Raw genomic sequence first — 26,107 nt, 5'->3', positions numbered from 1 at the left:
TAACACCGGGGGATGTGACCAGAGAGGTGACTGCCGGGAATGGGACATTATACAGTAACACCGGGGGATGTGACCAGAGAGGTGACTGCCGTGAATGGGACATTATACAGTAACACCGGGGGCTGTGACCGGAGAGGTGACCAATGGGAATGGGACGTTATACAGTAACACCGGGGGATGTGACCAGAGAGGTGACTGCTGGGAATGGGACATTATACAGTAACACCGGGGGGATGTGACCGGAGAGGGGACTGCTGGGAATGGGACGTTATACAGTAACACCGGGGGGATGTGACCGGAGAGGTGACTGCTGGGAATGGGACGTTATACAGTAACACCGGGGGATGTGACCGGAGAGGTGACTGCTGGGAATGGGACGTTATACAGTAACACCGGGGGATGTGACCGGAGAGGTAACTGCTGGGAATGGGATGTTATACAGTAACACCGGAGGATGTGAGTGCTGGGAATGGGACATTATACGGTAACACCGGGGGATGTGCCTGAAGAGGTGACTTCTGAGAATGGGACATTATACAGTAACACCGGGGAATGTGTCTGGGTGATGACTGTATCATTGTGTGTGTCAGGTTCCTATAAGGTGTCAGGATGTCGCTGTCTATCTCTCCATGGAGGAGTGGGAGTATATAGAGGAACACAAGGGTCTGTTCAAGGACGTGATGATGGAGATTCACCGGCCCCTCACATCACTGGGTAAGCAGAGATTACATTTTATTGCACATGGTAGAGCAGGTATGGGAGCCCCCTATATAATCGCACATCTGCTAATCGCACATGTACAATGTCCTCAGTCACTGTGTGTCTCCTACAGATGGGCCCAGTAACAGAGATACCCCAGAGAGATGTCCCCGTCCTCTGTATTCCCAGGATAATCACATATATACCATGTCCTCAGTCACTGTGCGTCTCCTACAGATGGACCCAGTAACAGAGATACCCCAGAGAGATGTCCCCGTCCTCTGTATTCCCAGGATAATCACATGTATACCATGTACTCAGTCACTGCGTGTCTCCTACAGATGGACCCAGTAACAGAGATACCCCAGAGAGATGTCCCCGTCCTCTGTATTCCCAGCATTGTACAGAGGAGACTCACAGGACCCCACAGGTTCATCAGGTAGGTGGGAATTAGGGTCTCCCCAATATACCAAAGTGACTGTCACTATATGAATTGCAGCAGTTGTGTGTGTGTGTGTGTGTGTGTGTGTGTGTGTGTGTGAGTGTGTGTGTCTGTCTTATACAATGATATTCTATCTCCATAACATCAGACATTACTAATGTGATTTTTTTTTTTTAGGTTTATTGTGAAGATTTGTCTGATATTAAGGCCGAAGAAATAAAGGGAGAAGAAGAGACGGATGTGACTGATATTAAGGCAGAAGGAGAAGAGTCTTGTGTGACAGATAAGGAAGAAGATACAGAGACAGAAGACACATATATGAGGGATGACCAGCAGTGTAAGGAGGAGGAAATCCCTACAGATACCAGCACAGGTGAGGAATAATCACTTATTACATACTATCTGACCTGCCCGGGAAAACCTGGGAGTTTTATTTATTTTTATTCCAAAATTGCTGTAAAATTTCGTCTTATGCTGCGCCAAAGGCCCAAGATTGTAAATTGTTAAAACATTCACCGTAATGTTAGTGTCTGCATTGACACTCAATGACCGCAATTAGATCAGGTGTGGTGGGGTTTCAAACACACCGCTCCTGACTTGTGTGCATACTTGCCTACCTGACCCTCTCCATGCAGGAGAAAATGCTCTGTTCCTGGACTTCCCTGGTAATGTATGACTGCCATCACCTGTGGGGAGCTGGGTAATTGATAAGAAAAGGTGTCACCATAGGTGATGGCAATCATACATTACAGGGAAGTCCAGGTACAGAGCACTTTCTCCCGCATGGAGAGGGTCAGGTAGGCAAGTATGCTTGTGTGTTGATGAATTCTACATCCACTCCTGAGATTTAGCACCTATAATGCATTTCTTTTTTCTGTGTGCTGTACTGTTTTTGTGTATGTGGTGTTATGTATGTGTTGTGTTGTGTGTTTCTCTCCCGGGACGGGGGCGACCAAATGACCGCCCTGGCGCCGGAGACCCCACCCCCGTTCACCGCCCCGCTGACAACCTAAATTACCTCCTGTGTGCAGCCAGCGGGGGTCCGGTGACAGGCAGCGGGGTTCCGAGAAGCCGCTGTAGCGGCAGCTTGACTCCGTCCGTCTCTCCTCTCTCCTACTAGTGCGGCGTCGGGAAGCGCTGGTGATGACTTCGAAAAGACTTGCCGGACGCTAATTGGCTGACCCCGCTGGCTGTCCCCGGACCTGAGAGCGCCCCCCCCCCCCTCCAGCGCCCGGTGCGCGTGCCCCCCCCCCTAATTACGGCCCTGCTCTGGTGTATCTCATACATCAGGAGCCATCAGCCCCTATTATACTCCTGCTCTCCCCCTCACACCATGTCACTGTGTGTTACCAGCCCAGAGATCTGACCAGTCTCCTCCCCACCGCTGGTATATATCTGCTCCTGGTGTCTTAAGGACTTCCTTTTCCTGTAACTCCCGGTGCTGTAAAGTGACCTGTCGCTTTGCAGCATCACTTTACTGCACTAGGGGTCACAGCACAGCAGGAGGCCCTGTAGACTGGAAGCAATCCCCTGGGGTGGTGAGTGTGATTGTTTTTTACACTGTGATCAGCATGTGTGACACAGGACACACTCAGCTGATCATCCTGGCCCCATCCCCGCACAGCTCTCTCTGCCTAGGAACAGAGAGAGCTGTGCAGAAGCCCAGAATTTGCACCTGAGCTCTGTGATTCCCCAGCTGAAGCTGCATTATTATCACAGGGTATTTGACTATTTTTTTTTTTTAGTTAATTTGGCTAGAGCACGTTTCTCAGGTATAAGTATGGGAGATGTGATCTGCTTACAAAAAAAAAATGCGAATTGAAGGGTTTTGATCAGGTTTATCATGAAAATTTAACCAATTAAAGATAGCGCATGTATACCAATGTATAAAGTTTTTTTATTAAAAGACAATAATTAAAAATACATTAGTTAATATCAACCTTGTAATAAACCTATTAGGTATAATTGCCCCTTAGGCAAAATGTCCCGTTGACAATTAGCAATGTCCCAAGACCCGTGCTAATCACAGTCTCTAACTGGCGCTTAGGGACCAATAGTCAATATAAATCCTGTAGGGTAAAACACATGTGCAGATCTAATGTTACTTGAATGGTATGCTTCCCAGAGCAAAAGATCTCACCACTTGTCTTTCCCTCTTTAGAGGATATTAATTGCGGGCATTGATGGTTTTGTAATTCCACGCAAGAAAGTCTCCACACTGATGTATTTGCGGCCGTCTCAGACTCGGCGCTTACGGGGTCCTAGCAGTATCCGTTTGGCAGTGTGTGGGCTCCCGGCTCCGTCTAGGTTGAGCGGTCCTCTGCAGCCGCACACCACGTGGCTGACAGGTGCTGTGTCAGTATTATTAGCCGTGCCCCTCCTGCTATACCTCAACCCTCAGCACCGCACATCAGTTTCCTGATGGGCACCGGATGGGTGATCGGGCAGGTCCTAAGGTTAGGACGGTGGGGTTTTAATTGCCGCGGCTGAGGAGACGTAATGGCAAGTCTCTGTGGATATGCTCCTGGGTGGCCCAAGGAGGTGAGAAAACCTCTTTTACTTGACGCGTTTCTCTGTCTATGTATTCAGACGGTTTCCTCAGAAGGTATAAGAACCCATTTCCTCTGCCTGTCTTATAAAGCACTCCTGCCCAATCAGCCTGGGGCTTTCATTTGCATACACCTGTTGTTTAATTAACTGTATCTCCAGGTGTAATCATCTATGAAGTTTTCACTTTTTAGGTATTCTCATTTTCTTCTTCATCCACCTGTGACACCTCACTGGAGTAACAGTGGGGAATAGAAGGGCGACTGCAGGGAGCATGGGCACTTTAAGAATTTTGTGGCCAGCTCCTCCCCTTCTACTTCCCCCAGACAGTCAGTCTTATGTTGTGCCCTGCGGGAGCTAGGCACACTTCTGGCTTGCTCCAGGGCAAGTTCAGGAGAATTTCTTTATTTTTTGATTTTTTTTACTATACAATCAGCAAGAGGAGGGTCAGACAGCCTCTGCCCTCTGTCTGACCCTGCCGTTGGAGCTGCCGGGGGGACCAGTTCGCAGCTGCATGCGGCTTGTGCTCTGGCCCCGGCTGAGGAAACCACAGTTTCCAGAGTGGACAGAGACACTGATGCGTGCGGCGCGTGTCCTGATCTCCCACCAGCCACACTACCCACTGGCCAGCCTGGCAGGGGTGAGTAGAGCCCGGTCCCTCTACTAGAGAGGGTGCCACGGCAGTGGCGTATATAAACAAGCAGGGCGGCACTCGCAGCCATGAGAGGTCAGTCGGATTCTCCTCTGGGCCCAGGACAACACTCAGGCTATTTCCGCAGTATTCCTCCCAGGGGTCGAAAACTAGGAGGCAGACTTCTTGAGCTGACACGACATGCACCCCGGAGAGTGGTGTCTGCATCCTCAGGTGTTCGAGCAACTGGTGAGGAGGTGGGGTTTCCCTCAAGTCAACCTCATGGCGTCTGGACACAATCACCAGTTGCCCCTATACGGAGCTCGGACTCTAGATCCATGAGCAGTGGGAGTAGATGCCCTGACAATGCCTTGGCCTTACCGGTTTGTGTATCCTGTTTCCTCCATTCCCTCTGCTTCCGGGACTGCTACAGCGCATTCAGAGGGAGGCGGCCACGGTTCTTCTGATAGCACTGTATTGGCCGCGCAGGTCTTAGTACACAAACCTCACGTCCATGCTCGTCGACGAACCATGGCCATTGCCTCTGCAGGAGGATCTGCTCGGTCAAGGCCCTTTCTACCATCAGAGCCTGGAACATCATTTGACGGCGTGGGTACTGAGAAGTCCATCCTGAGGAAGGCAGGGATTCCGGCTATGGTTATCCCTATGATGCTGAGGGCCAGGAAAGAGGTGACATCTCTCCACTATTACCATATCTGGAGAGCTTACATCAATTGGTGGGAGGGGCGGGGTGTTTCACCGAAGTTGTTCAAAAAGTCGAGACTCCTTCTCTTCTTACAAGCAGGCCTGTCCACAGTCTTGAGGCTGGGCTCCCTCAAGGTACAAGTATCGGCCTTGTCTGTATATTTCCAGAGCCGTTTGGCCTTACTTTTGGAGGTACAGACCTTTTTCCATGGGGTCCTCCGTATTCAACCCCCTTTTAGGGCTCCTACCGCACCATGGGACTTGGATTTGGTTTTAACCTTTCTCCAATCCTCTTTGTTCGAACCTCTAGAATCGGTGGAATTAAAATATCTTGCATGGAAGACTGTGCTCCTTTTGGCCTTGCCCTCCGCAAGGAGGGTCTGTGACCTAGGTAGGGGCGCTTTCTTGTAAACCACCATTCCTGATCTTTCACCCGGACAGGACGGAACCTGCAAGGCTTTTCTGCCTAAAGTGGTTACAGCCTTTCACATAAACCAGCCCATTGTAGTTCCGGCATTTGAGGGGGATTCTCCGGCTGATGAGTTTTTGGATGTGGTGCAGACCCTCCATATCTATGTAGAAAGGACGGCCTCCATTAGAAAGACTGATGCTTTGTTCGTGGTCTACGATCCGGTAAAAAGAGATCGGTAAAAAGAGATTGGCCTGCAACCAAACAGACGCTATCTCGGTGGATTCGTCTGACCATCAGACAGGCATACATCGCGGAGGCTCGTCATCCTCCTTCTACCATATCGGCGCACTCTACGCGCTCGGAAGGTCCCTCTTGGGTGGCTGCCCAAAGGGTTTCCATTCAGCAGCTCTGCCAGGCTGCTACCTGGTCGAGTAGGAAGACCTTTGTCAGGTTCTACCAATTTGATACCATTACAGACCCTGCTTCTCAGTTTGGTCGCGTGGTTTTGATGGGATCTCAGCGCTGTCCCGCCTGTGTTGGGAGCTCTGGGACGTCGCCACTGTTACTCCAGTGACACCTGGTGGATGAAGGAGAAAACGGGATTTTGTACTTACCGTTAAATCCTTTTCTCCGATTCCACAGGTGTCACTGGACGCCCGCCTCGGAGCTAAAGTTCTTGTTTGCTTCATTCAGACTAGTTTGTTTTCTTTGGTTTTCTACAGCACCATAGGTCTGTTCCAGTAAGATTAGAGTTTCAGTCAGTTGGCTTTGCTGAAACTCTCCATGATGGTATGTGTGGTCTAGTTTGTGTTTTCTGACCTTTTTCCATTTCAGTTCTTTTCTTATGTTGTTCTGTGTAAGAGTGTATTGTTTGTACTAATCTCCTCCTGGGAAGTGTTTTTTCCTATCTTCCAGCTCCCTCCGGGCACAATTCTGTTGACTGTCTGGGGGAAGTAGAAGGGGAGGAGCTGGCCACACTGTCTCTAAAAATTATTAAAGTGCCCATGCTCCCTGCAGTCGACCTTCGATTCCCCACTGTAACTCCAGTGACACCTGTGGAATCAGAGAAAAGGATTGGAGCAATTCTATTTAAACATACATAACAAATATGACCTCATATTATACAATATATAAAAAATGCATATACATACACAAATAAAAGTATCTATAAGTATTGGCATCGCTGAACGTAATCACTTTATTAACATTACTAGTCCTCAACATTAATTGTTTATTCACATTCATTTGAGCCAGCTCTTGGCTCGACGGTAAAGACCCGGACCTTCAGTTTACACCAACCTTCCGATTGCTGGTTCGAGTCACACATCAGACCAAACCCAACTATGGGTGTGTATAAATAGATTTATTTTTTATATTATTTTATATTGATTTTTTTAGAATATTTTATATTGTGCCAGGCATAAAAGGCTATATAATTAAAAGTGGTAACATAAAGATATATAATAATAATAATAATAAATGTTAATTTAACCATAATCAAAATATAAATGAGAATAAATAAATATAGATAAATAATAAAAAATAGTAAATAAATGAAAATAAAAATAAATAAAAATCCAAATAAAATAAAAAATGTAAAATAAAATAAATGTAAATAAAGATAAAAAGAAAAATATTTATACACACCCACAGTTGGGTTTGGTCTGATGTGTGACTCGAACCAGCAAGAGCTGGCTCAAATGAATGTGAATAAACAATTTAATGTTGAGGACTAGTAATGTTATTAAAGTGAAGTAAGGTGATTACGTTCAGCGATGCCAATACTTATAGATACTTTTATTTGTGTATGTGTATGCATTTTTTATATATAGTATAATATGAGTTTATAATTATGTATGTTTAAATAGAATTGCTCCAAATAATGAGAAGAGCTAAAAAGTGCAAAACTTCATAGGTTGATTACACCTGGAGATACAGTTAATTAAACAACAGGTGTATGCAAATGAAAGACCCAGGCTGATTGGGCAGGAGTGCTTTATAAGACAGGCAGAGGATATGGGTTCTTATACCTTCTGAGGAAACAGTCTGAATACATAGACGGAGAAACGCGTCAAGTAAAAGAGGTTTTCTCACCTCCTTGGGCCACCCAGGAGCATATCATCACCCTTGCCATCTCCACAGAGACTTGCCATTACGTCTCCTCAGCCGCGGCAATCAAAACCCCACCGTCCTAACCTTAGGACCTGCCCGATCACCCATCCGGTGCCCGTCAGGAAACTGATGTGCGGTGCTGAGGGTTGAGGTATAGCAGGAGGGGCATGGCTAATAATACTGACACAGCACCTGTCAGCCACGTGGTGTGCGGCTGCAGAGGACCGCTCAACCTAGATGGAGCCGGGAGCCCACACACTGCCAAACGGATACTGCTAGGACCCCGTAAGCGCCGAGTCTGAGACGGCCGCAAATAGATCTGTGTGGAGACTTTCTTGCGTGGAATTACAAAACCATCAATGCCCGCAATTAATATCCTCTAAATAGGGGAAAGACAAGTGGTGAGATATTTTGCTCTGGGAAGCATACCATTCAAGTAACATTAGATCTGCACATGTGTTTTACCCTACAGGATTTATATTGACTATTGGTCCCTAAGCGCCAATTAGAGACTGTGTGATTAGCACGGGTCTTGGGACATTGCTAATTGTCAACGGGACATTTTGCCTAAGGGGCAATTATACCTAATAGGTTTATTAGAAGGTTGATATTAACTAATGTATTTTTAATTATTGTCTTTTAATAAAACTTTATACATTGGTATACATGCGCTCTCTTTAATTGGTTCTTTTTTCGCTCTTTAACTACTGTTGCCTTGGTAGCTGCACATATATACCAATCATAAGCACTCATAGTGAATTGTGATATATATATTTGGAGTAATTGATTATTTAGAAGTTTTGCGACTGAACTATTATTGTTTTGCTTTCATAAAAACTGCTCTAAAAGCCCGCTAGTACATTCAGGGGAAACTAAAATAATGTACAAATACCCTTTATCGGATTATTTTGGTAAAAATAATGTAAATGGGTCCTTCTATTTCGAGGGGCTGATGGGATACAGAGGGGAGAGACTGGGGATCATAGAGAGGGGATTTAGAGGGAAGAGACTGGGGATCATAGAGAGGGGATACAGAGCGGAGAGACTGGGGATCATAGAGAGGGGATACAGAGCAGAGAGACTGGGGATCATAGACAGGGATACAGAGCGGAGAGACTGAGGATCATAGAGAGGGGATACAGAGCGGAGAGTCTGGGGATCATAGACAGGGGATACAGAGCGGAGAGACTGGGGATCATAGAGCGGGGATACAGAGCGGAGAGACTGGGGATCATAGAGAGGGGATACAGAGGGGAGAGACTGGGGATCATAGAGAGGGGATACAGAGCGGAGAGACTGGGCATCATAGAGAGGGGATACAGAGCGGAGAGACCGGGGATCATAAAGAGGGGATACAGAGCGGAGAGACTGGGGATCATAAAGAGGGGATACAGAGCGGAGAGACTGGGGATCATAGAGAGGGGATACAGAGGGGAGAGACTGGGGATCATAGAGAGGGGATACAGAGGGGAGAGACTGGGGATCATAAAGAGGGTATACAGAGCCGAGAGACTGGGGATCATAGAGAGGGGTTACAGAGCAGAGAGACTGGGGATCATAGAGAGGGGAGAGACTGGAGATCATAGAGAGCGGTTACAGAGCAGAGAGACTGAGGATCATAGAGAGGGGTTACAGAGCAGAGGGTACTTATGAGTTATCCGGGCGCCCGATGTTGTCCTTAAGTTTGGTTAACTTAAGGACACCCGACCGACGCGATGCCCACGATTTAGCTCCAAATCGGGGGCATCGCGTCGGTCGTGGCCGTTATAAGGGGCCGCGACGCGATGCCCCCGATTTCCCATAGACAGTAATGTTAAAAGACACGATATCGGGGGCATCGCGTCTGTCGTGGCCGTTATAAGGGGCCGCGACGCGATGCCCACGATTTCCCATAGACAGTAATGTTAAAAGACGCGATGGACCCGATTTCCCATAGACAGCAATGTTTTTAAAAAATATGTTTCATGGCCCCCCACCACCGTTAACGCCACCCCGCTATTGACGCCAACCCGAAGCGTGGCGAGCGCAGCGAGCCCGCGAGGGGCGGCGGTACTCGTCCTCCGACCTTTTCATGCCCTACTATCCACTAGGGCGTGGAGTGAGAATAGAATAGTGTGGCGAGCGCAGCGGATACCTGTGAAGGTGTCCGCGTCCCCTCGCGGGGCTCGCCTCGCTGCGCTCGCCACACTATTCTATTCTCACTCCACGCCCTAGTGGATAGTAGGGCATGAAAAGGTCGGAGGACGCGTATCGCCGCCCCTCGCGGGCTCGCTGCGCTCGCCACGCTTCGGGTTGGCGTCAATAGCGGGGTGGCGTTAACGGTGGTGGGGGGCCATGAAACATTTTTTTTAAAAACATATTGGCCAATTTCACCTTGTAATTTTATTTTAACATTGCTGTCTATGGGAAATCGGGTCCATCGCGTCTTTTAACATTACTGTCTATGGGAAATCGTGTCGGAAATCGGGTCCATCGCGTCTTTTAACATTACTGTCTATGGGAAATCGTGGGCATCGCGTCGCGGCTCGTTATAACGGCCACGACCGACGCGATGCCCCCGATTTCGGGCGCGATGAAAATATCGGGCGCCCGGATAACTCATAAGTACCGAGCAGAGAGACTGGAGATCATAGAGAGGGGGGTACTGAGCAGAGAGACTGGAGATCATAGAGAGGGGGTCCAGAGCCGAGAGACTGAGTATCATAGAGAGGGGATACAGAGTGGAGAGACTGGGGATCATAGAGAGGGGGGTACAGAGCGGAGAGACTGAGGATCATAGAGAGGGGGGATACAGAGTGACAGCAGGAAAGCATTAGTAAGGAATTGGGGTATCAGAGTCTGACTGATACATCAGAGAGAGGGGAAGAGCTGGGCGGGGAAAGTTCCCATGGTGGTGGGCAAAGTCTTGCAGGCCTGAGTGGGAGGAGGTAATTAGGTGGGAGGTGAGGTGCCCGTCATTGTCATTGGACAGAGATGGAAGTTGGGGAGGAGACATAGGAGCAGGTTACAGTAATCCAGTCTGGTCTGTAACCAGTGATTGGATGAGAGTCTTAGGGCCCTATTCAGACCTGCTCGCTGTGCTGCGTGCTCTGAACACACGCCGCCCCCTGCCCTCTCCGACCCTGTGCAGGGATACATACGGGTACACATCCATCCGCTAGCGCCCGCACAGAGAAGAAATCATTTCATGGTTACCTACCATCGTATGATTGGTCCTGTCCCTGACGCTCACAGCCGCCACGTAACCCGGAATCACTCGGCGGCTGTGAGGATGTTAGCGATTTTCGTTTGGGAGCCCACAACCAGCTCAGACGTCAGGTGGCACACGCGGTTCCTGCTGTTATTTATTACATCTCTATTACATATGGACAATTCCACCTGCTCTGGCGTGTTTTCTACTCCTTTACCGTTTCCACTATTTTCTATCCGATTTATCATTCGATCAACACTGGCTTCAGGCAGGAGATGGACATGGACTGGAATGCTGCAGTGATGCATTAGATTTCCGCTATATAGTCTTGGCTGCTATGACTATTTTTCTTTATCGTCCACTAGGGGGCACAGGAGTTCACGCTGGGTATGAGAGGTGAGGTAGCAGAGCGTGCACCAAAGGGTTACAAAAATGTACCCAGCATGCTCCCTGCCTCCCTTCTCCCTCATAACCCGCCCCCTGACCCTGGGTTACCAGTTTTTTCTTTGGTGCCAAGGAGAGAGCAGCACCATTATCGCGGCTGTTAGAACAGCCATGGGTTAGAGCTGCTGCGGAGGGTGCTCTTTTAGTGAATCACCGGCAGCGCAGCTCCATCACTCGGCGGCGGCGACGGCAGCGCTGGCGACTGGGCTGGGGACTTCCATCGCGGGACCCTCTCTCGGAGGCTCCCGCATGCTGCACTCCGTTCCCGGGCAGGTAAGCGGCGGTTCCCTGCTTGCAGGCAGCCGCGTCTAGCAGCGATCCCCCCCGTTTGTATGGGAGTCAGCGGGGGGGCAGGCAGTGGGGGTCTGGACTGCTCCACCTTTCCACTAGATCACCAGGGACAATTAGTCAGGCTATGTCCCGGGGGTTGATGCCTGAGGGGGAGGTTAGACAGCCTGGGAACCTACAGCCATACACATTGGAAATGTTGTATATTGGGCCTGGTTAGTACTTGAGTGGGAGACCACATAGGAACACCAGGTGCTGTAGGTTAGTCCCTCCCCCACCCCTGGGGAAGTTCTGAGGCTTGCTCTCTGATTGCCCCAGGTGTCCCAGCTCCTCGTTAAGGTCCTAATCAGCAGCCATTCTGGCACTTGCTGGGTTTAGAGACGGAGGCTGCTGGGATTCTCCCCCACACCCTGCTCCTGGAAGCCTGGTGTGTGTGTAGTATTTCTCCTCTCCTGCTGCTGGCTGGATTGTTGAGCTCTGCTGATGTCTTCTTTCCAATATCATTGGAAGCTTGAAGACAGCCTGAGATCTACAGCTAATGCTGTATATTGGGCCTGGTTAGTACTTGACTTGAGTGGGTGACCACATAGGAACACCAGGTGCTGTAGGAGTACGGAGGGTGTAATGGTTAGCATTACTGCCTCACAGCACTGAGGTCCTGGGTTCGATTCCCACCATGGTCCTAACTGTGCGGAGTTTGTATATTCTCCCTATACTTGAGTGGGTTTCCTCCGGGTACTCCGGTTTCCTCCCACAATCCAAAAAAAATAAATTTGCCACAGGTGTCCCAGTTCCTCATTAAGGTCCTAATCAGCAGCCATTCTGGCACTTGCTGGGTTTAGAGATGAAGGCTGCTGGGATTCTCCCCCACACCCTGCTTCTGGAGCCTGGTGTTTGGGGTATTTATCCTCTCCTGCGGCTGGTACTCTGATGCTGTCTTCCTTCCAATATCATTGGAAGAGATGAAAGTTTGAAACACTGTCTCCATTCATAGTATTGGCTTTGCATATACGGTGTCTCCTTTTCAGCTTGCTGAATTGTTGAGTTTATCTGCCCATACCAAATGGCTTTGCTAAAGCTTTGTGGGTAAGGCTGCAAGTGTGTTGCTTGGGTGTCAGTGTTGTAACTGCTGGTGTTTTTTGTCTTTTATCATGGACAGTATGCCTAAGGCGAAACCTGGCAAGGAGACTCCATCTCCGATGCAGCGTACCTGTAGGGTATGTGTGGACATACTCTCTCGGCAGGAGGAGGATATCTGTTCCAGGTGTTTGGCCCTTGAAGCAGATCTTCTGCTGCCTTCACAGCAGGAACCAGCCTGGGCTTCGACCTTGACTCAGGTATTGACATATTGACCGCTTGTCATCTCCTTACCTCCTGCGCCCTGCCCCCTATGCCCATGCCCCCTGTGGCAGTGGCCAGCACCAGTGTTGGGGCAGCTCCTGCTTATGTAGAGCCCCCTTGGTGGCAATCCTTTGCACAATCTGTGCAGGGGTTGACGGCTACTCGGGCGGGCAGGGATTCCAGGAGGCAGTGTAGGCAGCAGAGTCCCGATTCGGGTTCTCCACGTTCCGATTCGGATTCCAGCTCAGTGGCGGAATCCGCAGGGGTCGATGACACTTTGTCCTCAGTGGAGGTAGAGTCTCTGATGCAGGAGGTTAAGGCAGTCCTCCAGAGGGAGGATGAGGCTCCTGCCCCTAAAAGTAAAGACCTGCTTTTTAAGCGTCTTAAGAAAGTATCGGCCCAGCTCCCGCCTTCGGCCCTCATGGAGGATTTATTGGAGACTGTGTGGTCTCAACCGTTTAGAAGGTTCCAGCTTTCCAAGCGACTTACTACTTTTTAACCTGTTCCTCCCACAGAGAGGGCTAAGTGGGGAAATCCTCCCCTGGCGGATGATCATGTTGCGCGATTAGCTCGCGCTTCAGTACTGCCCATTTCGGATTCTTCATCTTTGAAGGACCCCTCTGAGAATTTCCTCAGGACTGCTTTTCACAGGCAGGTGCCATTAGGTGTACCGCGCTTGCCGCGTCATGGGTGGCCAAGGCAGTGTCTGAGTGGGCGGGCAAGGTGGAGAGAGGTTTGTCCGACGGCACTAGTCCTTCCTCTAGATTTTCCTCATCCACTAAGGGAGCCAAGCCCTGCACCAAGCAGCCCTGGGCTACCAGACGTCCAGTGGCTAAACAGGTCAGGGAGGTGGTCTACAGGGGCTATGCCCTGACATTCCGGTTCCCCCCTCCTCGGTGTTATTTTTGCACGGGTCTTCCAAAGGACCCAGCGAAACGACAAGTGCTTCAGCTTTCCATCTGCTCTCTTTTGGACTCGAACGTCATTGTTCCAGTTCCTCAGGAGCAGAGGGGTCAGGGGTTCTTCTCCACCCTATTCTTGATTCACAAACTGGATGGTTCTCACCGTCCTATCCTGAATCTGAAGTCGCTCACTATTTTTCTGCGAGTGCCGAAGTTTTGCAGTCCCTGCGTTCGATCATTCTCTCACTGGAGCCAGGGGACTTCATGGCCTCGCTAGATATACTTCACATCCCCATCCAACAGGAACATCAGCACTTTGAGGTTCGCCCTCCGGGTCGAACACTTCCAGTTCAGGGCGCTACCTTTTGGTCCATCTACGGCTCCCAGGGTGTTCACCAAGGTGATGGCGGTCAGGGCTGCACACCTGCACCGGCTGGGGGTTCGGATGATTCCATACCTGGACGGCCCACTGATTTTGGAAAGTCCCCAGACCTACTACGGAGTCATTTGCAGGTCGTGATTACACTTCTGTTATCTCACGTTTGGAGGATAACCTGGAAGAAATCGTTTCTTACTCCTTCCCAAAGGACACTTCACTTGGAAGCTCGGCTGGGCACTCGGTTGTAGAGAGTATATCTTCCAGAGGATAAGATCCACTCCCTTCAGAGGAAGATTCATTCCCTTATAGGTCACAGAAGGGTTTCAGTACACAAGTGTATGGGGGTGTCTTCGACATGGTAGAGTATACACAGTTTCACTCGCGCCCACTTTGGCTTTACACTCTCAGCCAGTGGACAGGAGATCATACTCGTCTAAGGAGTCAATTGATCACACTGCCCCCGAAGGTTCGCCTGTCTCTCACATGGTGGTTAAAGACAGACAACTTGTCTCAGGGCCGCCCGTTTTGGATTCCAACCTGAGTCTTGCTTACCACGGATGCCAGCCTATGGGGCTGGGGAGCGGTTGGCAATTCTCAATCTTTTCAGGGTCGCTGGACGGCTCAGGAGAGTCGCCTTCCGATCAATCTCCTGGAATTGAGAGCAATCCTTCTGGCTCTTCAGAGGTTGGGGTCCCTCATCCGAGGGTGCCCTGTAAAGATCCGGTCCGACAGCACAAAGCCTGTGGCCTTTATCAACAGGCAGGGCGGGACATACAGCAAAGGAGCGATAAAAGAAGTCTCCAAGATATTCAGGTGGGCGGAGAAGCAGATTTCTGCAATTTCTGCAGTCTTCATCCCAGGGGTTCTCAATGTTGAGGCAGACTTTTTAAGTCGGCAAGATAGTGTACGCATTCCCCCTGTTTCAACTCCTACTTCGCCTTCTGTGGAAGTTCAGGAAGGAGGGAGGAATGATGATCCTAGTGGCCCCAGATTGGCCCCGTCGAGGTTGGTACGCGGATCTATGGAACCTGTTGGTAGCCTCTCCTCTGAGTCTACCTCTGCGTCCAGACCTAATTTCACAGGGGCCATTCCGACACCCGGACTCGAGTCGCCTGGCTTTGACGGGCTGGCTGTTGAGGGGTCCCTCTTTAGAGGTTTTCCAGGCACTTCAATCGTCTCCTTTCGACCCTCTGGAGGAGGTGGATCTGAAATGGCTATCCTGGAAGGTGGCTTCTTGTTGGCTATTTCCTCAGCACGAAGGGGGTCTGACATGAGTGCATTATCATGGAAACCGTCTTTTCTGGTATTTCACCCGGACAGGGCGGTTCTTTGTACTAAACTGGATTTTCATCCAAAGGTGGTGTCTGAGTTTCACCTTAACCAGGAAATAGTGGTGCCTTCTTTTCCAGGTTCTTCTGAAGCTGAAGCTTCTCTTGATGTAGTCCGTGCGTTGCAGATTTATCTTCGCAGGACTAAGTCAACTTGTAAGTCGGGTTCACTGTTTGTGCTTTATGGGGCCAATAAGAGGAGCTGGCCCGCTTCCAAACAGTCCTTGGCGAGATGGCTCAGATCAGTGGTTCGCCAAGCCTATCTTTCCACACTGATTACTCCCCCGGAGGGGATTACTGCACATTCTACCAGGTCTGTGGGTACATCCTGGGCCGCTAATCGAGGCGCCTCGGCTGAACAGCTCTGTAAGGCGGCTACTTGGTCCTCTTCCCAGACCTTTATCAAGTTTTATGCATTTGATACCTTTGCATCGGCTAATGCACAGTTTGGTAGACATGTGCTTTCCGCAGTCCAGGAGCGTCCCCCACCCGTGAGGGGACAGCTTTAGGACGTCCCAGCGTGAACTCCTGTGCCCCCTAGTGGACGATAAAGAAAATAGGATTTATGGTCTTACCTTGATAAATCCCTTTCTTTGAGTCCATAGGGGGCACAGGACGCCCTCCCAGACGCACCTGGTAGCGGGGCTTCCTATGTAGGAAAGTTCCATGGCTTTAGGGCCTGTATGCTATGTGGGTGTGCGTTTGCTCTTCCTTCTTCTCTGGCTCTGCTCCTACCTTGGGCTTGCTAACGAAACTGGTGACCCAGGGTCAGGGGGCGGGTTATGAGGGAGAAGGGAGGCAGGGAGCATGCTGGGTACATTTTTGTAACCCTTTGGTGCACGCTCTGCTACCTCACCTCTCATACCCAGCGTGAACTCCTGTGCCCCCTATGGACTCAAAGAAAGGGATTTATCAAGGTAAGACCATAAATCCTATTATCTATTTGATTTGCATTGGGATCCAATCTGCATCTAATGTGCAAAAAAACATTTGATGTCCATTCCATTTTCTATTCGATTTTGCTTCTATAAAGCCTATCTCACCATGTGTATGCTCTATTAGACATATATATCTGTGGATGGATTGTTCTCCATACACCCTGCCCAATCCATAGTGACTGATGTCACAACTGGGCGGGTACAATTACATGCGCCGGTCAATTCCGCTGCACATCACCGCTGCCTACTGCAGCGGGTGTATGGGAGGTCAGGAGATATCACACACAGCACCATGCACTATCTAGCTTTAGGTATGTTGACCATTGGCTGTGTTGCAGAGCTGACGCGATATGTCTGGTCATTCATAGACCTATCACTGGCTGACAGACCATCGATATATCGGCCAGTGTGTGCGCAGCATTAGACATGTTCAGTTTAAGTGATAAAACATCCATGAACATTTGTTTCTCAATCACAATCCTGTCTGTTGTCATTCATCTGTTTCCTGTAGATGGGCGCACAAGCAGGAATACCTCGGAGGGAGATCTCATTGTGTCTCCAGGTTATATACTAGAAGATAAGAACATCAGACAAGAGTCTCCAGAAGAAAACCCCATTATCCCCAATACACCCCCAACATTTCCCATTGCAGATATTTCATCTGGTCCCTCTAGTCATGAGGAACCTTCTCCTGATCATTCAGACCTTACTACACACAGTACAGACCATAAAGATGATACAGTATTATCCAGTTCTGAGTTTGGTAAGAGTTCTATACATCCGTCAGATTCTGTTTTACATCAGAGTCATCAAACAGGGGTGAAACCATTTCCATGCTCTGAGTGTGGGAAATGTTTTAGCAATAAAGACCGTCTAGTTAAACATGTGAGACTTCACACAGGCGAGAAATTACTTTCATGCTCTGAATGTGGGAAATGTTTTAGAAGGAAATCAAATCTTGTTAGACATGAGAGAATTCACACAGGCGAGAAACCATTTTCATGCTATGAATGTGGGAAATGTTTTAGAAGGAAATCAAATCTTGTTATACATGAGAGAAGTCACACAGGTGTGAAACCATATTCATGCTCTGAATGTGGGAAATGTTTTAGAGATAAATCAACTCTTCTTAAACATGAGAGAAATCACACAGGTGAAAAATCATTTCCATGTCCTGAATGTGGGAAATGCTTTAGCGAAAAATCAAATCAAGTTAGACATGAGAGAAGTCACACAGGTGAGAAACCATTTTCATGCTCTGAATGTGGGAAATGTTTTGCACATAAATCATCTCTTGTTACACATGAGAGAAGTCACACAGGTGAGATACCATTTCCATGCTCTGAATGTGGGAAATGTTTTAGAGAGAAATCAACTCTTCTTAAACATGAGAGAATTCACACAGGTGCAAAACCATTTCCATGTCCTGAATGTGGGAAATGTTTTAGCGAAAAATCAAATCAAGTTAGACATGAGAGAAGTCACACAGGTAAGAAACCATTTTCATGTTCTGAATGTGGGAAATGCTTTAGCGAAAAATCAAATCAAGTTATACATGAGAGAAGTCACACAGGTGAGAAACCATTTTCATGCTCTGAATGTGGGAAATGTTTTAGAAAGAAATCAAATCTTGTTATACATGAGAGAAGTCACACAGGTGTGAAACCATTTTCATGTTTGGAATGTGGGAAATGTTTTACACATAAATCAGCTGTTCATAAACACCAGAAAACTCACACACAAATAGTATAGGGTGAGATTTAATAGGATGAGAGATTCAGAAAGTGAGAGATTTGGTGAGAGAGAAATCTCCAGTTTTTATAAAGCGGCAATCATTTACACTTCAAAATCAAACTGGTTTAGCAGTGTTAATGATTGCCGCTTTAAAAAAACTGGAGATTTCTCACCAAATCTCTCACTTTCTGAATCTCTCATCCTATTAAATCTCACCCATAATTTTAATTAACTGATCTACATGAAACGGAAGCATCAATACTAAATTCCTCTATCATCCATTGTATGTGGATTCTTAGATACAGTGTCTAGGTAAACTTTCCTATGCCGAAATTGAATGTCTAACAGGGTCAAAATGTCGACCTGAAAAGGTCGACATGTGTTTTTCAAATTTTTTGGTGTCAGTGTTGACATGGACTCCCAATTAGTGTAAAGCATAACCTCTTGGTTCCCTCTCCACCCTTGGTGCAAGTTACACACATGTAATGCCGGTGGCCCCATCTGATTGGCTGAATGCCTCTGTCATTTATGCTGATGTTCCAGTTCTATTGCTGCTGTGATGTATTGCCATGGTTACAGTGACATGAGCGATCAGTGTGCAATAAGACTCCATGTCTCCTAGTCTGACTGTATATGGGAAAGCAGCTGGTGTATGTATTACTGAGTCATTATATAACCGCATTGTTGTACCTGTGCTTTATGTATAACAGCCTCTCTGTAATATATATGTAATAAATACACTGTGTGACCCTGTGCTGTAATGTGTGTGGTGTATACTGATATTTGGGCCATCACTATGACTCTGCGCCTCTTGTCATACCCCCGGCACCTATGTAGGAGGTGCATGTGCTGGGATTGCCGCACCAGCCACGTTCTGTGGTACTCACAGCCCAGGGGCCCAGCACCATGCAGCTTTATGGATCCCATTTGGCATCCGGTACTTAGACACAACTCCCGGCCACCTCCACATGAGCCCCATAATGTGGGATCTGTTACTCTGTCACTGGGGTCAGAGCTGGAAGATAATGTGTTCCCACAGGGCAGGTGCAGGTGTCTGATGCTATGTGGCAGGATCTGTACAACTGCCCCCATTATATAACATGAGACACATAGGGGGGAATGTACTAAGACGGGCGTATACGGCAGATCCCGATACAAATGGAAAGAAATGAGATTGGCCGTATAAGACCCAATAATAAGAATGGACCATACATTTACAGAGATGTCATATTCTCCTCATTTGTATTTTCCGATGATGTAGTCCATATTCTGTTACCGGTGGGTTAAAGTTCGAGGTGACCAAGATGGCTGGATCCCAGAAAAGTACTTCAATAAATTACTTTAGTTTTAAAGTACACTTACTGTATTTGCTGGCGTATAAAACTACTTTTTTCCCCTGAAAAACATGCCTCCAAGTGGGAGGGTCGTCTTATACGCCGGGTGCACTTGTATAACAAACTATATTTTGAGTGGAAATATTGGGGGGGGGTCGTCTTATACGCCGGCAAATACGGTATCTACCGTTATGATCAGCAGAATTTCCAATACAGCATACGGTACTTGTGTATTATCTGGGCGCCCGATTTTTTTCATCTTATGTGATTGTACAACCAAAAATCGGTCGCATCGCATGTGATGCGACCGATTTTGGACCCGATTTTTTATTGTACAGGCACCCAGATGACTAATTCCTATGTTAAATGCCCCCCAGACCCGATTTTTGATAGGCATTACCCATCAGGGTAGGTGTACAATGTCAAATGCCCCCCCATTGTTAACGCCACCCCACGATCAACACCAACCCGAAGCGTGGCGAGCGCAGCGGTACGCGTCCTCTGACCTTTTCATACCCCCACTATCCACATCGGCGTGGAGTTGATTTTATATAGTGTGGCGAGCCCCGCGGGATACGAGCCCAAAGCGTGGTGAGCGGACGTGGAATACATGTTAAGTAATCCGCTTCCCCTCGCCACGCTTCGGGCTCGTATTCCACGTCCCCTCGTGGGGCTCGCTGCGATTGCCACACTATATAAAATCCACGCCGACGTGGATAGTGGGGGTATGAAAAGGTCGGAGGATGCTGCGCTCGCCACGCTTCGGGTTGGAGTTAACAATGGGGGGGGGGGTTGCATTTAACATTGAGTACAATGTAAAAATCTGGTCGGAACGTCCAAAAACCCCAAAAATCGGGTCCCATCGCATGCCTTAAGTACTGGCATGCGATGGAAAAAATCGGGCGCCCACATATTACACAAGTACTCAGCATACACATCAGCAAACTCAGGAGCCCTGCCCCCTGCATCAAGAGGCTGAGTTGGTTTCTTCCTGGCACTTCTGCAGACAGTGTTCATCCAAGAATGAGGCTACCCTAACACTTACAGGGTCCTGGTTATATAGGCTACAGAGGCTACTCTAACACTGACAGGATCCTGGTTATATAGGCTACAGCAGGGGTTCCCAATCTTTTTTGAATCAAGGCACCCCTACAGTATCAGAATTTTCTCACGGCACCCCTAGGTCAAAGGAATAAAAGCAGAATAAATATAACATAGACATATAACAAATTAGTTGGGTTCATATGCGAACCTTCTGGTCAGTTATGTGGTAAAGGGCATGATTTGCTTCTGTTTGTACACATTTTATGATTGGCAGCCACCAGCACTGGTTTCGACCATAAAAAAATAACCATAAATAATTTGAATTGGTCCTGGACCACCAGGCCGGGGCACCCCTGCAAGTGTCCCAAGGCACCCCAGGGAGCCACGGCACACAGTTTGGGAACCACTGGGCTACAGTGACTACCCTAACACTGACAGGGTCCTGGTTATATAGATTACAGAAGCTACCCTAACACTGACAGGGTTCTGGTTATATAGGCTACAGTGACTACCCTAACACTTACAGGGTCCTGGTTATGTAGGCTACTGAGGCTACCCTAACACTGACGGGGTCCTGGTTATATAGGCTACAGAGGCTACCCTAACAGGCTCCTGGTTATATAGGCTACAGTGACTACCCTAACACTGACAGGGTCCTGGTTATATAGGCTACAGAGGCTACCCTAACACTGACAGGGTCCTGGTTATATAGGCTACAGTGGCTACCCTAACACTTACAGGGTCCTGGTTATATAGGTTACAGAAGCTACCCTAACACTTACAGGGTCCTGGTTATATAGGCTACAGAGGCTACCCTAACATAGTTACATAGTAGGTAAAGCTGGGTAAACATATGTACAATCGTCGGGCCGTTCTTCCGTTCTGCGGACGAACGGCCGTTCGATTGTATATATGTGTACGCAGTCCCAATCCCTTCGTTGCGATCGATAAACGGCCAAAAACGCTCTTGGCCGTCCACGGTCGGTCGGTCGGTCGGTCGAAGGTTCTTTGCTGCTTAATATTCTTCCGACAGGACGGCTCCATATCGAAAGAAAAGTGACATGTGTACGCACGTTCGATCGATATGCAGCCCGTTCCTGCGATCATTCCTCCCAAAAGCAGCACGCCCATGTGGATGTTGACTAGCTGCGTCATCCCTCCATCAGCGCAGCATGTAAACAACAGGAAGTCTTCTCCCCCGTACTTTCCGCGCCATGCTGTTAAAGAATATTCGTTGTGTGTGCATTCCTTTTGAAATAAATAATCGTTGTGTGTGCATTCCTGACAGATATAGTTATAGATAGATAGATAGATATGTGATGTTCATTGTTCTGCATAAACACTTAACATTTATTAAGAAATACTGACAAAAAATACTGTGAACACTTTGTTTATTTGAGGTAAAACGGTGGTCGGACCTGAACAGAGTGTCACATACAGGTGCTTGTCATGACATAAGTGCCACGTGTGAAGGTGTAGCAGGAACGCCCACCCACCCAAAAAACATCAAACACATTTGAACATGGTGGTGTATGTAGTGGAAAGCGGTCCCACGGCAGCAACGCATCACATGGGAACATCCCGGCCTGCTCACATGTGATGCATTGCTGCCGTGAGACTGCTTGCCATGACATAAGTGCCACGTGAAGGTGTAGCAGGAACGCCCAGCCACCCAATAAACATCTAACACATTGGAACATGGTGGTGTATGTAGTGGAAAGCGGTCCCACGGCAGCAACGCATCACATGGGAACATCCCGGCCTGCTCACATGTGATGCATTGCTGCCGTGAGACTGCTTGCCATGACATAAGTGCCACTGGTGGAGGTAGAGCGGATATTCTATGAAACGCTGTACCGGGCCCGTGTGGGGACTCTGTCCCGGCACACACGGCTCACCGATGACACCCCTCTGCCTAGGGTTGAATTTCAACCCATCAGCCCTGCCCCTATACCCCAACAACCGGTATTTCACCCGGGGCAATATCCGCAGTACCAACATTTCCAGCCACCAACCGGGCAAAGGCAGCACCAACCGGCAACGTCGGCTAATACACTCCCACCAGGTCCACCTGGTGGCCCCTTCCAGTGTTTAGTGGAAAGTCCATCTCCCTCACAACCACCGATGGATACAGGGGATTATGGGGTGGGACAAGTTTACTACCAGATGTAAATATTTTATATAGTTGATTTAATTGCATTATTGTTTTAATAATATAGTTTACATATTTTTATGTTTAAGTATTTCTTTATTATTTATTTCCTTGTTATTTATGTTATATTTGTTATAAGTTTATAAGTTAATAATTTATATAAAAATTAAAAATTCTCTAATCTAGTTGGTGTCCGTGTGAAAATATAATTTACCATGCAGGGTGACTATAGGGCACAGATATACATATGGGGTACATGTATGTTGTTTCAATATTTACCTTCATGTATTGCTCCTGGAGATTGTACAAAAGTACCAGGAGAAATTGGCATAGAAATAGGTGTGGTGGAGCCACTACTTGCTAGTACATAAACACCAGTACTGGGTACAGTCTGCACTCCAGGTGTCGTGGCATTGTGCCCTCCAGGAATGCCTGGCACCTGAGTACTACCACTCACTTGCCGTGATTCGGTCAGTAATCTGGCCCAAGACCAGGCTATCGCCTCCACCTCCTCCTCCTTGCTGCAAGAAGACGCGGAGGACAACTTGTGCGGCACTGAGTATACAAATTTTATTGGCAAAATATTGATTTGTACACACCAAAAAACAATATATTTACAATGACAAAAACGTACATTTTTAAGCAATCATGTCATTCTGCCACTCCACAGCCCCAACACCATTGAAATTATTCAAGTACTCGTCTCTTGACAACTTTGCTTGCGTTGATGCATTTCTGGTGTTTAAATTATTTGCCAAAGCTGTCAGACCAATAGGCTCGTCAACAACTTGGCTTTCGTCCACTGTAGCCCCCAGTTGTTGTGTGTGCACCGCTTTTCTGCGCATGTAGTTGTGCAGCACACAACAGGCCAGCACCACTTTGTCAATCTTATCTAGGCGCAGATTGATAGCACTGTGAAAAATTCTGAATTTATTACTCAGAATCCCAAACGCATTTTCAACCACTCGCCTGGCACGTGACAGGCGATAGTTAAAAATGCGTCATTCCCTGTTCAGTGCCCTTTGTGGGTAGGGTTTAAGGACATTAGGGTGCAATGCAAAGGCCTCATCCGCCACAAAAACAAAGTTCAAACCGTGCTCATTTTCAGTCCGCTCTGGCAGATTAAGTTCATTTTTTTTTCAGTTTGTCATGGAAAAATGTATTCTCCAGGGCTCCTCCATCTGAAACTCTACCATTTTTCCCAATGTCCACAAATACAAACTCGTATCGGGCATTAGCGATGGCCATTAGAACAATGCTGAAGAACCCCTTATAGTTATAATAAAAAGAGCCACTCTTTGCAGGGGGCATGATTCTGATGTGTTTGCCATCGATAGCTCCACCACAATTAGGGAAGTTCCAAAGATCACTGAAATCACGTGCAATAATTTGCCACTCCTCCTTGGACGATGGAAACTGCAATATAAAAGTATATGCGTATTAATAATCTGTTGGGTTGATTTTAGACCCATCAGCCCTCCCCCATTGCAGCCTCAAAGCTATTACCCGCCTTATCAAAATGACCCCCCACCCACTGGTGTAAAAGTTTAAATTAACAGGCATTGTAAAGATATACATATAGGGTACAGGTATGTGCACATATGGGGGACATGTATGTAATTTCCATATTTACCTTCATGTATTTGTCCTGTAGAACTTGGACGATGGCATCACAGGTGTCTGGTATTATCAGCCCCAGCGCTTGAGATGATATTGCGGTGGTGAATCTCAGGTCGGCAAGGGTCCTGCCTGTTGCCAGGTAACGCAGCGTTGCCACCAGTCTCTGCTCTGCAGAAATAGGCCTCCTGAAATAGGTGTCCTCTCTTTCTATTAAAGGGGTAACCAGTGTCAGCAGCTCCATGAAGGTAGCGTCATCCATACGGAGATAATTCCTGAAGTCATCAGGATTGTTCTCCCGTATCTCCTGTAGCAATGGCATGTGGGAGAAGGTGTCTCTCCTCAGAAGCCAGTCTCTGGTCCAGCAGCTCCGATTCTTGGTCCTTTTTCTTTTTTTAATAGCCTGCAATCTAATGGCCATAGCAGCCAAAATGCACGCACGAGCCTTCCTTCTCCTCAAGCTTATAATTAAAAAGGCCCAAATGCACCGATAGACAAACGTACGTACGTATATCCTGTACAGCTAGCAATGATCTGAATAGTCACGGCTCTATTCACTGTACTACACGAACGATTCTTTGTTCTGTGATCACGCCTTGTTTTGGTATGCTCTTTTAATCCAGCCCATTATGATAATGTTGTGTTCATTTTTATCGTGCAAATAGCCAGAACGGGAGAGTGTGTACGGTGGTACAATCTTTTTCTTGCGATTGTTTGGACGGGAGTACATCGGACGTCGCAAGTAAAATTGTACATATGTGTACGCGCAGATCGGTCGTATGTTTCGGACGGCCGAACGTGTATTCGGTCGATCGAACGGTCGCAAGAAAAATGAAATTGTACATATGTGTACCCAGCTTAAGGCTGAAAAAAGACTTGCGTCCATCTAGTTCAACCTGGTATAGATATCCATTGCTGATTTGGTAGGTTGTGGTATTTTACAGACAAATTATATTTCTTATTTGTACCCATGGATGTTTTTCTCCAGTAAATGTTTGTCCAACTTTGCCTTGAACGCATTTAATGAGCCAGCCGTTACCACCTCTCTGGGAAGAGAGTTCCAGAGTTTGACTGTTCTGACCGTAAAGAAATTCTTTCTACTAGCTGAATGAAATCTTTTTTCTTCTAATCTATACTCATGCCCTCGCGTCCTAGATTCCTTTCTAGTAGAAAAGAGGGTATGTGACAGTTCCTTATATTGGCCCTTGATATACTTGTACATGTTGAGCATGTCCCCCCTTAAACGTCTCTTTTCTAATGTAAATAGTCCCAAATTGCTTAATCTCTCCCCGTAGCTTAAATTCTCCATTCCCCTAATAAGCTTTGTTGCTCGCCTTTGGACTTTTTCTAATTCTATGATGTCCTTTTTATAGTGTGGAGCCCAGAACTGTACTCCGTACTCTAGGTGAGGTCTCACCAATGCTTTATATAGTGGCATAATTACCCTTGAGTCCCTAGTTTCCATTCCCCTCTTAATACATGCCAGAATTTTGTTGGCCTTTTTTGTAGCTACATTACAATGGGCACTACATCCTAGTTTGCTGTCTATTTGGACTCCTAGATCCTTTTCAAGTATGGAATTACCCAGTTCCTCTCCGCTAAGGTTGTAACTTGCACACTGGTTGTGTCTCCCAAGGTGCATAACCTTACATTTATCTACATTGAACCTCATCTTCCATTTTTTTGCCCACTCATCTAGAATTGCAAGATCATTTTGAAGCATGGTGACAGGGTCCTGGTTATATAGGCTACAGTGGCTACCCTAACACTTACAGGGTCCTGGTTATATAGGCTACAGAGGCTACGCTAACACTGACAGGGTCCTGGTTATATAGGCTACCATAACACTGACCGGGTCCTGGTTATAT

The 26,107-nt window shown here is 47.6% G+C and overlaps 1 protein-coding gene across 1 annotated transcript; it reads left to right on the top strand.

Moving 5' to 3' along the window:
• The first annotated feature begins 552 nt into the window (after positions 1–552).
• On the top strand, positions 553–18,141 carry LOC146010087 (uncharacterized). Its single transcript, XM_083150987.1, has 4 exons — positions 553–714; positions 1,041–1,138; positions 1,319–1,514; positions 16,870–18,141. The coding sequence occupies exons 1-4, from the start codon at positions 630–632 to the stop codon at positions 18,108–18,110; spliced, it is 1,620 nt and encodes a 539-aa protein (XP_083007113.1). The 5' UTR covers positions 553–629; the 3' UTR covers positions 18,111–18,141.
• The last annotated feature ends 7,966 nt before the right edge of the window (positions 18,142–26,107 follow it).

The sequence above is a fragment of the Crinia signifera genome, chromosome 6 (assembly GCF_055691185.1).
Source record: "Crinia signifera chromosome 6, ASM5569118v1, whole genome shotgun sequence".
Lineage (NCBI taxonomy): Eukaryota > Metazoa > Chordata > Amphibia > Anura > Myobatrachidae > Crinia > Crinia signifera.
This window is presented reverse-complemented; position numbering and strand designations above follow the sequence as displayed.

What these genes read in the sequence shown, in the direction of transcription:
- LOC146010087 (XM_083150987.1), top strand. Translation starts at nt 630, where the DNA reads ATGGAGGAGTGGGAGTATATAGAGGAACACAAGGGTCTGTTCAAGGAC. An exon ending in CCGGCCCCTCACATCACTGG is followed by an intron (nt 715 to 1,040) that starts GTAAGCAGAGAT and finishes TGTCTCCTACAG; the next exon opens with ATGGACCCAGTAACAGAGAT. An exon ending in GGACCCCACAGGTTCATCAG is followed by an intron (nt 1,139 to 1,318) that starts GTAGGTGGGAAT and finishes TTTTTTTTTTAG; the next exon opens with GTTTATTGTGAAGATTTGTC.